General features: G+C 47.4%; 1 protein-coding gene across 1 annotated transcript in view; it reads right to left on the bottom strand.

Annotated features, from left to right (window-relative positions):
- Positions 1-11,545, bottom strand: part of VPS37B (VPS37B subunit of ESCRT-I) — a 24,108-nt gene extending 12,563 nt beyond the window's left edge. The window contains exon 1 of the mRNA XM_040619988.1: positions 11,375-11,545. Within this exon, the coding sequence (XP_040475922.1) occupies positions 11,375-11,485 (111 nt within the window). The 5' untranslated portion in view covers positions 11,486-11,545. The remainder of the gene's footprint in view (positions 1-11,374) is intronic.
- Positions 11,546-13,552: the final 2,007 nt, after the last annotated feature.

Raw genomic sequence — 13,552 nt, forward strand, 5'->3', positions numbered from 1 at the left:
GGGCATCAATCACTATATCTGATGGTGGGAAATGCCAATTACTGGAACACTGGTCAAGTGGAGGGAGGTCAATTGATAGCTTCTACTGTAATTTTAAATCCAGATAACTCCTCCCTTCCTCAAAAGAAAGAGCTTATGGAAGACAACTTCTAAATTCTGCTTTTTTCCTAAGATTTATTTGACAGAGACAGAGAAAGAGCACAAGGAGGGGGAGCAGCAGGCAGAGGGAGAAGCAGGCTCCCTGCTGAGCAAGGAGCCCGATGCAGAATTTGATTCCAGGACCCCAGGATCATGACCTGAACAGAAGGCAGATGCTTAACCAACTGAGCCACCCATGCGCCCTATAAATTCTGCTTTTCTTATTAGCAGCTTCTGGCCAGGACAAACCACCAAAGCAATTATTCGTTTAGTAAGAACTGAAGGTTTTTTTTCCCCTCTTCTCTATTTCTTTTTAACCACAATTTACAAGAAATGAATGTGTGAGAATTTTCTGGGATAGTCTTTACACAGGTGCAAATAAGAAAATGCCAAACCAGGTGGATCCTGGATTATGTGTATTAAAACTACATCTTTTGACAATTTTGCTTTTACATTTAAAATACATGATGACATAAACTTTCCAACACCCGAGTCAAGAATTCAGTTTAGTGGATAAAACTTACTCTCACATGACTGAAATTATTCTTCTATTCAGTATGAGAAAATGCTATTCTAATAGTGGGATTTTTTTTTTTAAAGATTTATTTATTTATTTATTTATTTGACAGAGAGAGACAGCCAGCGAGAGAGGGAACACAAGCAGGAGGAGTGGGAGAGGAAGAAGCAGGCTCCCAGTGGTGGAGCCCAATGTGGGGCTCGATCCCAGAACGCCGGGATCACGCCCTGAGCCGAAGGCAGATGCCTAACGACTGTGCTACCCAGGCACCCCTAGTAGTGGGATTTTTTTAGTCCAGGGGTAGAGAAAGGGATTAGTCAAAGAAGAATCAGTTACCTTGAAATTATTCTACTTAAACTTCATAAAAAATACCTGCAATTTTATCTGATGTAGGGAATTTGATGTTCTAACTAAAAAAACTGCCTACTTAAGATTTAATCATTTTTTTTTAAATTGATATTTTAACAGATTTATGTTCAAAGATGTTAATCACAATACATGATAGCAAAAAAAGGCACCTAAATATCCAATAAGGGAATGGGTCACATAAATCAGGACATACCCACATGATCAAATATATGCAGCCATTAAACACACTGTCATGGGGCACCTGGAGGCTCAGTCGGTTAAGCATCTAACTTCTGCTCTAGTCATGATCTCAGGGTCCTGGGATCGCGTGCGCGTGCGCTCTCTCTCATTCTTGCTCTCAAATAAAATCTTTATTTAAAAAAAAAAAGATTTTATTTATTTGACACAGAGAGAGAACAAGCAAGGGGAGCAGCAGGCAAAGGGAGAGGGAGAAGCAGGCTCCCTACTAAGCAAGGAGCCCAACGTGGGACTCGATTCCAGGACCCCGGGATCATGACCTGAGCTGAAGGCAGATGCTTAACCAACTGAGCCATCCAGGTGCCCTCAAATAAAATCTTTAAAGAAAAAACCAAAAAAACAAAAAACAAAAACACTGTCATGTAATAATATTCTGATAAAAAATAAGAAAATGGGGACACCTGGCTGTCTCAGTTGGTAGAGCATGTAAGTTGTGACCTCAGGGTCATGAGTTCAAGCCCCACATTGGGTACTTAAAAAAATGATGAAAAAGAAAAAAAAGATATAAAAATAAGAAAATGCCCAGAGTATAACTTTAGGTTAACACCCACACACACACCCACACACCCAAATAAAAACCTCTCTCTACAGAATGATCCCAGTGGGAGAAAACCAGGAAAAAACACAAAAAACAAAACCCAAAACATACCAAAAAAAAAAAAAAAAACATACAAAATGTTAACGGTATTTCTCTCTGGGTGGTGGTATTACATGTGATTATGTTTTTCTTCTTTATAATTTTCTGCATTTTTAAATTTTTCTATAATAAACACACACAAAAAATTTTTTTTTAAGATTTTATTTATTTATTTGACAGAGACAGCCAGCGAGAGAGGGAACACAAGCAGGGGGAGTGGGAGAGGAAGCAGCACCGAGATCACGCCCTGAGCTGAAGGCAGACGCTTAACGACTGAGCCACCCAGGCGCCCCCAAAAAATATTTTTAAAGATTTGATCAACTGGAATCAGAAGTTTGAAATACTATATACTCAAAATAAAGTACCACATACTCCCTACATTCTTCAAAAGAGTACGTGAAAGCAGGCCAGCCACTGAGGACACAGAGCTGGCACCATGAATATCAAGGAACTACATACCATGTGTGAAACGGCAGTAGCCATGGGCGCTGGAAGCAGATGGCACACTGATCCCCTGAATGAGCACTTGCCAAAGCATGCCCCAGGGAAGCAGTCCCACGAGGTCCACGATCACATAAGCCTGGGAAATGCCGCAACGTCTGGCCCTCTGGCGCTTCACCACACACCCTAGCAGTAAGTCCCAAACAACGCAAAGCAAAACCAAAACCTCTGAACACTGGTTTCCCAAATCTATTTACCATGGAATTCCTTTTCATGTATCCACCCTGACACGCACAGAATTAGGGCCCCAAGGATGGCTAAGGGAGATGCTACCCTGAAGCAAAGAGCCCCAGCACCTTACTAAACGGACACGGCTTCCATCTACTGGACACTTACTCCTGCCACAGCCCCCTGCTCAGCGGCTCACACACACCCTCGTGGTTAATCCTCCTGAGGACTCGTAAGGCCGCTGGTGTAATGCGTCCATTTTAAAGATGAGGGAACGGACATTTAGGAAGGGTAACGGTGCCCAGGGTTTCCTAGCAACCCAAATCCCATCTTTAACCACTATGCTTGAGAGCTGACCTTATATTTTTTGGTGAGGCTTTTTATAACTTTTGCCTCCTCTCTATCATTTATTTCCGGATGGTGTTACTGGCTCTGTTAATTTTTTCCCTATATCCTTCAAAAATCTGCCACTGACAGACAAACCATACGACCAAGTGTGTTCCTACTGGAATCGGGTACAAAACAAGACTCCCAGGCCCCGTGAGGAGCCTGGTGTGAGCCCTCGAGTGATTCTGGCTGCCCCAAAGGTCTTTGCTATCAACCATCTTTCAGCCTTCCAGCTGATCTCCCCATTTTCCCGTCTTACCCCCTTCAAATCCACCCACCACCCTCCCACCCGGGCTGCCTGAACCATCCATTAAGTCACAACTGTGACCGTAGCACTCCCATGGCTCCCTCTGCGGAGAAGATCGAGCCATCTGACCCCGCCTGCATCTCTGGCCTCCTCCCCAGCCATGCCCGTCCAGGTCCCTCCACAAGGCTGGAATATTCCTGTTGTGCACCCCTCTCAAGGCTCTTCCTCTGTGTCCGTTCCGGCTGTCCACCCCCATGCCTGGAAGGCCTCCTCCCTCGTTACCTGGTTACCTCTTCCTTTGAACCACAGCTCAAGAGTCCTCTCCTCCAGGAAACATTCTCTGTGGCTCTCCCCCCCACCCCACAAAGGCCTGCTGGGTCCCCTCCCACTGGTGAACCCATCACTACTGTTTCACACACCCGATGTTTGTGAAAACTGACCTCTGTATACCTGCGCAATCCTGAGAGGAAAACGACGTGGCTTCATGGCTTCCCATCCCCAGGGTGCTCCATAAGGCTGAGTAATGAATAAACGGGCTCGGCCTCAGCTGTGTTCACACTAATGAAAGCTGCTGTCTGATGGCAAGCATTAATTAGCGCTTACCCTGTCCCTCTGCCAACCCAGGCACCGGGCAACGGACACGAATAGAACCTCGAGGTGCCACTCTTGGTGGCACCACCGTTGGTGATAATGAAAGCTCTGATTTGAAAGAAACATTAACTATGACACTGCTTGTAATGTAACAAGCTATTCAAATATCTGCTTTTCACATCAACTCTTTGGCAGAGTAATGAACAATATTCCTCATAATTCCACAAGAAATGCTTTCAAAAGCTTTCTCTTGACACACTGCAACGTAACCTACGACAACAAAGCTACCGCTACCTCTTTCATTCTTCCCTAGGAACCAATTCTACACACTACTTTCCTCTGCCTTTTTACCACTAGGTAAGACAGTTTTCCCTAATAATGACGGAATCTGAAAAACCCACATAGCAGAGGGAGGAAATAAACCAACTCTTGCCTCAGCACGTTCACAGAGTCCGTGATTATACATGTGAACAGTGGCTGACACGCAGTCGTTACAGAAAACCCCGCACTGCGTATTTGGCATAATCCCCACGGCAGCATTCTGCCACAAATACCGTGACAAAAGCCAAATACAGATCTTCCTTAATTTACAATGGCATCACATCCCGATAAACCCATCATAAAAAATAACGTTAAGTCAAAAATGTATTTAATACACCTAGCGAACACCAGAGCTCACCCAAGCCCACCTTAACTGTGCTCAGAGCACTGACGTGAGCCTCCGGTTGCGCAAAACCATCTACCACAAAGGCTATTTTTTTAAAAAACATCTTATTATTTTTTTTATATCGTAAGTAGGCTCCATGCCCAGCATGGGGCTTGAACTCATGACCCTGAGACCAAGAGTCACATGCTCTACCAACAAACAGGCGCCCCCACACAAAGCCTACAAATAGGCTATCTCATGTAATTTCCTGATTACTGCACTGAGAGTGACAAACAGAACGGCCATGTGGGTGCAGGTGGCGGTCGGCGTACCGGCTGTTGACCCTCGTGATCGCGTGGCTGACAGGGAACTGCAGCCGCTGCCCAGCGTCACGGGAGAGGATGGGACCGCGGATCCTGAGCCCGCCACTAGACAAATTCAAAATTCCAAGTACGCTTCCTACCGAATGCGTGTTGCTTTCACACCATCGTCAAGTTGAACAGTCATGAGATTGAACCAGGGTCGTCTACGAACAAGAAAGTTGGCTTAGCTCAAGAGCACGTCAGTTCTGCTTGACAGATGAGGTCAAACAGTTCGGTCTCCTTCCAGGTTCCTCTTTCGACTAGTCTGATACAGTCGGTACAAGCACCGTAACAGGATGTCGGCCTGTCTGTAAAACACCAGACTCGTTTCTCCCTGTGCTTCTCCCAGGCGGCTAGTTATTCCTGGTGGCCTTTCAAACCTTGAGATTCTTCCCAACAGAAGTGCGCCCCCAAATCTGTATCTCGGCTGACTGTTCCTGAGCTCTAGAGCTGTACTTCCAACTGCTGCCGGAGGCGCCACGGAACGGTCCTCCCTGCCCCGCACTCTCAGGCTGGCAGGGTCTCAGGGAGCCCTCTCCCCTCCCCCACTCTTTCTCATTTCCACCAGCAGCCAGTTAGCTCCACTCACCCAGCAGCACCTACATGCCAAGGACACAAAGACACACAGGACAAAACAGAGTCCCCAGACCAGCCGGGAACACAAGGAAGTAAATGTGACTTACAAAACGTGTGACAAGCGCTACACGTATACAAAGGAGTGAAGAGACCGTGTGTCTGTGACCGAGGAGGTAGGGGAGCACGCGGAAGGCAAGGCTGGTGAGGTTGGAATCCCCTCCCCCAGAACCCAGCTCAGACCCTGGTTTCTTCTTACCCGAACTTCCACTTCCACCCTGGCCTTTCCTGAACCTTCGTGCACTCACCCAGCCCATACACTCTGCTGCCAAGTTAACCTCCTAAAGTGTTCTTCTGACCATATTGCTCTTCTGCTCCACAAAGTCATGGAAACTCACTGCTACCAGCTTACCCGCCTTCCACTCACTCGCTGGCACTCTGCCCCCGCTGGCCTTCGTTCCTGTCATTTCCCTACGCACGGGCAGATCTGATCTGGCAAAGGAGATGGTAACTCACCACTCACAAAGCCTGTCCCGTGCTTTCCTGCTCTGGGCCTGTGCTCTTGCTGTCACTTCCTCCTGATTCCCCATGTTTCTCTCTCAAAACCCTACTTAGAGAAATAAATATCTAATTCAAGGCCGTGGCTGGGGCTGGAGTAGGGGTCATGCTCAGGATGGAGCACAAAGAGAGCTTTTCACTGGGTTGACAGTGTTTACTTCCTAAGCTGGGTGGCAGGTGCACAGATGCTCTCTCACATTATTCTAGACCCTCTCAGAGGTATTATTGTATTTGATCATTTCTTTTCTTGAATCTTAACCACCTATCGAAGTCCTCCTCTTGCACTAGGAATCTAACTATTCTAGCCAGAGCGCCTCTTCATCTGACCTGCAATATCATTTACAATTCACAAGTGGCCCTTCTTTTTAGTCTCTCTTTTTAAAAAATTGTGATAAAATATAAAATACGCCATTTTAGCCATTTTCAAGGGCCACTTTTAAGTACATCCACACTGTTGGGCAACCACCACCACCACCATCCATCCTCATTACGTTCGTCTTCCCAAACTGAAGCTCCCTGACTCTTACTCTCTCTTGCATTGTAAATATCTGTGTACTTGGTTTCTCCCCCAAATTATAATACAGGCATTATGGCCTATTCATGCTTCCATCCTTAAAACGCCTTGCACGCAGTTTGTGTCCCACAGCTGTGGAACTGAAGTGGAATCTGCCTGAAATGGCAGCAAGGATGTGAAGCCTTTTCATTTTAGCAGTAACAGCGGCTAACAATCTCCTGAGTGCTCCCTGTGCTAGGTACCACACTGAGCATCTCATGGACTCCTCTAATCCACCCACCCACCCAATGAAGTAGGTTACTGCTGTCATCCCCTTTATTTTCAATGAGGAAACTCCGCTCGGGAAGACAGTACTTGCCAAAGGTCGCAGAGCTAGTATCAAAAGTCAGTTCTGCACTATACCACACCCACTGCACTTTTTATCTATGCCAAAGAAGTAGAGAGCATTTACACAAGTGATCAGATTTCACCTAACCAGCCAGTCTAACAATTCTGAAAATCTCTTAAGGGGGCGAGCCTCTACAGAAGCCCCCCTGTGCCAAGTACTGCCTTCATCAGCTATTCCACTGGGCCTCACAAAACCAGCATGGTTCCTACCCTCACTCTACAGTGCAAGAACCGAAGCAGAGAGTTTAAGCAACTGAAGCAAGGTCACACAACTCCGAGCTATTCTTTCCACGAAATCTTTTTTTTTTTTTTTTTTTTGGTAAACTCTACACCCAACTCGCGGCTTGAACTCACGACCCCAAGATCAAAAGTCATATGCTCCACTGATTGGGCCAGCCAAGCGTCCCTTTCCACAAAATCTTTTTTTTTTTTTTTTTTTAAGATTCATTTGAGGAAGAGAGAGAGCGCGTACGTACAAGTGGTGGGGAGGGGCAAAGGGAGAGGGAGACGCAGGCTCCCCACTGAGCAGGGAGCCAACCTGGGGCTCAGTCCCAGGACCCTGGGATCATGACCGGAGCCGAAGGCAGACCTTAACCAACTGAGCCACCCAGGCGCCCCTCCACAAAATCTTAATGCCTCCTTTAAAAAAACTGGATTTCAGAAAATACTCGCAGGCACAGTAATTTTTTACTAACGAGTTAAAATAGTAAGCCCACGGAAGACAAGACTCAAACACAGAAGTTGAAGCCTTTGTACACACAATGACTGCACAACGTGAACAGAAACAAACTCCAGTAGCAGACACTCCAAGAGTTTAAATCTTAACTTCCAAAAACCAGTCCCACCAGCGCTCAGCGCCGTTGAGGAAACAGTGCCTGGGTTTAAAGCGAGGTCAGTCCATTTCAATGAGCCATTATGATTCACGCAGCAGCTTGCAGCCCCACACACTGCACACCAGAACACGCCCTAGGGAAACAGCTTCTCCCCACCAGACTCTTTCCACAAAACAATCTGTTTTTCAGACCCTCAGCGCTTTTGCACGTGGGGATTTTCACTTGCCAAAGGAACAGATCTTGAATTTGAACCTTAGTTAGGTGGAATTATTAGTTAACACCACCAGCCAACATTTCCTCGGACAGCGCACTGGGAGACGTGACCCAGGAGCTGCGGTTTAGCTGCCTAATCCCCGAAGCGACAGTTCCTTTTAAGGGAGTGCCCTGTAAGTCCAATGGGGTTAATGTGGACGGAGAGAAAGGCACATTCCACTGCCATGTAAAAATAACTTTAAATAAAAATAAAATGTGTGCATATGAAACGTCAGGCCACAGGAAAGGAAAGAGCAAAGATCACTGGGGATAGTACTACATTTAGGGAACTGCATAATGGACAGGAGGAACAGGAAAAGATAAACACACAGGCACGGAAGATGAAACCGCCTACAGCTCCAACATGGTTTTAATGTCTCGAGCTGTGCTAACAGCTCACACACCACAATTAAAACAACGTAAGCGAAGGATAACGCACGGCTGTACTCAAACCTAACAGCGAATGCCTTCAAAACCTAGCCACGCTTTCCAGTCGCCACAAAATATCCCCTCAGGCTTGAAGAAGTCTTACTCTACAATTTAAAACACTTCCTTCTGCCAATTAAAAAAAAAAGAGAAAAGAAACAAAAAGCCTTTGGTCCAGATTAAGAAATTCTATGCTGGAAAGGACCTGTTCCATTTACAGTCTCATCCTAGACCTAACGAGATACATAATCGTTTTGACCATAGAAAGGTAAAATGTTTCTTAAGCCAGTGGCAAATTAAAAAATTACTTAACGTTCTTGAAATAAGACCCTATTAACTTGTCAGGATGATCTGCTATTAATGGCTGTCAGTACCCTCTAAAAAACAATGAATTAGCTGATTATTAGTAACTGCAATTACTCTTTATTGAGCACTAACTACATGCTGTCTTAAGGTGACTATCTCACATAATCTCCACGTCAACTCTATTTTATTAGAGTTCTCCAACAGAGGCTCAGAGAGGTGGATTAACTTGCCTGAAATCACACAGCTGGGAAGTGGCCAAGTCCAGCCTGGAGTATTTGATTCCAAAGTCTGCATATTCCCTTCAGTCAAGAGAGGACAGTTCACAGAATATTTTCTTCTGTGTCTCACAGCCACCCCGAAATAAGCCAATAAACCAATGCATAACATTAACAGCTGAGTCAAAATTTTAGTTATTCATGTCATACCCATTCCTACAGAAACATGCCACGTGTGACCAGGGGAACAGGATTTGCTAAGTGTGAGTGTAGCTAGGTGAGCTGCTTGGCTAAAGTATTCCGGTCTTCCGGATCAGTTTCCTTGTTTTAAAAGCACTACACTCTGAAGAACAAACCACTGCTAAGTAAACTTGAATTATGTGGTCTAATCAAGTGCAGTTGGTGGGTCCTCAGTATTTGTATAGGATACTCTGGGACGATGGTCACCTTTACTAGGAAAAAAAAAAAAGCAATCAAAAAAGTTCTGCTAGACTAATTTGCCTTTCCCTTTATGTAATAATCACCAGTTTCTTGGGTAGAGGAAACAAGCAATGCCGTCCCTAACAGCCTCGGAGTCAGGAGAATTACTTGGCTCTTTCCACAATCTTCCCTCCACTAAAAGGCAGTTTATTTCTATTAAGGTAGAAAATAATCAACCTAACTACACCAATATAAATACAGTATTCTGTTCTTACTGAAACAGAATAGTCACACAGCAAAATAACTTGTCGGTGATATTACACATTAGAAAAATACACCTGCCATTTTATTATTAAACTAGAAAGATGCCTGCTGACATACAACAAAAGGTCTCCCAGCAACTGAAAAGCAGAGAAACTAAGCAAAGATTTTATTTCTTTAGAGATGTGAAACTTTCAGTCAAGAAAGATGGATTTTGTCACTTATTATTCTCTAAAATGGAAAGTGCCACATGGAGACCATAAATGAGGGAAACTGCATCTCGGAGCAACGTTCTATGTGCCAAGTTACAAAGCCCGTGAATACAAGGGGTGTATTAATGGAGAGACTGATACCATCTCACTACAGTGGCCTCTCTGTAGCTCAGGACAATAATCTGTTGAGGGTTTTCCAGTGATTTTGAATGTGCAACCTCCATACAAGCCCCCTTTTAAGGAAGCTGGCTCAGTGTTGAACAATCCCTCTTCGGAAAGAAAGCCAAAAGCCCCCACTCAGGCTTCTGGGTGAGAGGCTCAGCCCTGTAGGCGTGGGAAGGCTCAGACTTGGGAGACAAAGAAGTAGGAGCGGTAAATGGGCTGGGGAGAGCTGGGACCAGCCTTGGGTCCACCTGCCTGGGGGAGACCCAGACTGGGAGGGTGGGACATTCAGAGAAAGAGTCCAAAAAGGCTGGGAAAAGGAGAGACCTACACAGTTCAAATCAAGTGTGAAGCCAGTTACCCCGGAGAGCAAACCATGCCACAAGAGATGCTGTGAGATAACCAGAAACAGGGTGGCCATATGCCTTCCAGAGGCTGGGCAGGACCTCGACTATCAAAGAGGTGGGGATTGGCTCTCAACCCCCAACCCCTGGTTTATCTTCTCCCAAAAAAATAGCTTCAGGAACTCTCACTGGCCCCAGCAGGGTAGGACGCTGGGCCAAAGCCACCATAGTAGATTCCCATATTCCCTTCTTTCACCGAAGGGGGGCAACTTTATGGAGAAAGGGATTCCTGCTTCCCCCCCTCCCCAACCAGACCAAGAAGAACCACCTAGGTCCTGCCTGGGCCACTTCCACATGAAGGCAGACCCCACAGGGCCCCTCCAACACTCTTGGGAACTCTTTTAGATACACGGACCCCTCAAATCTTAACCTGGCTAAGTCCGTGGCCTCGTGCCTCCCACAACCTCAGAGACCCTGCCCAATTCTAAAGTCCATCCTCAGAACTACCGTCCAGACTCAGCTACAGAACCTCGGCCCCCAAAAACCTTAGAAACGGTAATCCTAAAACTCCTATTTCAGCCCCTGAAAACCTATTAGCAGACCCCAATTACTGTCTCAGTCCGCCTGCATCTCAACCCTCCCCTCAAGACCCCCAACCCCTGCCCAGACCCAGCCCTCAGCCCCCTCTGTGCGGTTTCAGTCACCCCTGATCCTCCACCGCACTCCCCTCTACCTTCTCCAACCCAGTCTCATCCCCCTAATTCCCTCCTCGTCCCACCAGACCCAGCCACAGCCTCCCGAGTCCCCAAATGCCCGTTCCAGGCTCTCCAATCCCGGCTTCATTCCCAGCCTCGGCGCCTCAAAGCCTCGCCTGGAACCCAATCAGCACTCGAGCCCCAATCTCAGGGCGCTTTCCCCCACGCTCAGCCCCAGCGCCGTCCCCTCACCCCGAGCCCGTCTCAAACCCCCCCACTCCTCGTTGCAGTTCCCTCAACCAACTTGAGGCACCGCGATCGCCCCTGCCTCGGGCCACCTCCAGCCCGCCGCGGGCCCCCGACCCCGCAACGCCCCTCCTCGAGGCCCCGCCGCCGCGCGCCCTCGCCCGGCTCACCTCTTCCATCTTCTGCACCATCTCCGTCAGCTGCCCCTCGTCCTCCAGCAGCTCGTTGAGCTGCACCAGCGACAGCCCGGCAAACCGGGCTTCGCTCCCGGCGCCCGCCATCCCCGCGTCTCAGCCGCCGCCGCTGCCGCTCGGGCCGCCAGGCTCCGCCGACCGGAAGCGCCGCCCTCAAGGCCCGCCCCCCGGCGGGGGGGGGCACGTGACGCCAGCTCTGGAGCATGACGTCATCACCGCGCGGGCGGGCGGACGTGACGTAGCAGGCTGGGCCCGGGGCGAGACGCGACGCGGAGCTGCCTCCGGGAAGGTTGGGGGCTTCTAGCGGGAAAGAAAGGAGCTGCGGATGGATTTGTGACGCAGCGAGAAGCAGTAATGATGTCACTAGAGCACAGAAGGCGTTGTGATGACATAGAGCTTTTTTCTTGAAGGAAAAGAAATGTCTAGATCCAAAGAAATCAGGCAATGGGGAAGAAGTTACTGCAGCCTAAGCCCAGCCTGGGGAATTCCAAAAAGGCATTTTATGGCGAAGCAACTTTAGATGCCTTCGGTTCCTCGGAATGGTGGAGCTGCCAAGTCATTCGTTGAACAAATATTGAGACGTTCTGTGGGGTCTAAGCTTTGGGCGTACAGTTCTGAACAGGAAGGACCTCTGCCCGGTAGAGCCAACAGACTGACAAGGGAAGCAAACAAGTAAAAAGACTACAAATTGGGAGAGTGCGAAGAAGGACATGGATGCTGAAATAAGAGAATAGAGAAGAACCTTAGCGATAATAAGAGATGGCACACTCAGATGTGGAGAGCTAAGGAGATCTAAAGGATGAGAAAGGAGGAACCAGCCACCATTCCTGTAGGAAGTCCAATGCAGCAAGACAAGCATGTGCAAAGGCCCTGTCAGGACTAGCTTAGTACACACAAGGAAGGAATCCTCAAAAGCAGTAGGGCCAGAGCATCATGACCCTTCACGTGACCCCTTTGCACCAACTGCCAGGAAGACCCTAGGCATGCAGGTGGGCCAAGCTGTGCTCTTCCGGAAACACAATTTGGGGTACAATTGCTCAGTCTCCCCAGCTATCTAGAAGTCTCTTGAGATCCAGGAGCCTGTGAACTCATCATCCTCCTTTGGAATTTGTGACCATTCTAGTTAGAAGAAACCTAAGGGCTGATGTTAACCACTACAGCCTCCTAATTTTACACATAAAGAAACTGAGGTCTTGGGAGGAGAAAATTTTGGTGTTTCCCCAAATTAAGTGATTGGCAGGCCTCCTGGCTCCCAGTCTAGCATTCACGAGGCTGGCATCATACCACATTGACCTCACGCATAACTCAGTACTGAACACAGTTGAGGCATTCAGTAAATGCTTATTGGCTGACTGATGAGCTTTGTGTATGAAGATGATGCTTCTGCTCTAACATCTGTAGAACATAAGGTCTGAGTTGTCCTCCCATACGTTAGACTGGGCTCCATTGACCCTGTTCTCACTCTCCTTCCAGCCCCTCCTGATGAAGGGCACACACTTGTAGAAAAGCTACAGATAATATGAAATACTTCCAAGCAAAAGGTTTTACTGAGTTCAAAAGAAGCACTTAGTAGTTTTCTTCTTTTGAACTTGTTATACTTGGTCCCAAAAGGTGGCTTCGAGGAGGAAAGTCCACAGTAAAGAGGAAGGGAATGTCAAAAGTCAAGTTAGGGTCAGGGTACTAGCTCAGTGTTTTTCTTTTCTCTCCAGGAAAAGAGTAGACCTGTCGAGTTGGGAATAATTGCTGTATTTCCAGGAAATTCTCACCCACGAGGCTTAAGATGTGATCCAGAAATTTCGCACAGACCTCACAGAAGGAGAGAATTTAAGGTTAGGGGTCAGAGCACTGCAGAATATACAGGAATGAAGTGACTCAAAAACACACCGAGAACATGCCCAGTTCTGAATGTCACTTTTGTATACAGTGACCACTAAAATGCTCAGCTGAAACATTCCCATCTCAGCCCTGCCTGGTTTAAGATTTTGGAGATGGGGGCGCCTGGGTGACTCAGATGTTAAGCATCTGCCTTCAGCTCAGGTCGTGATCCCAGGGTCCTAGGATTGAGCCCCACATGGAGCTCCTTGTTCAGCGGGGAGTCTGCTTTTCCCTCTCCCCCTACTGTTCCCCCTGCTTGTGCTCTCTTGCTCTGTCAAA

This window comes from Ursus maritimus, unplaced genomic scaffold (genome assembly GCF_017311325.1).
Source record: "Ursus maritimus isolate PB19 unplaced genomic scaffold, ASM1731132v1 scaffold_33, whole genome shotgun sequence".
Classification (NCBI taxonomy): domain Eukaryota; kingdom Metazoa; phylum Chordata; class Mammalia; order Carnivora; family Ursidae; genus Ursus; species Ursus maritimus.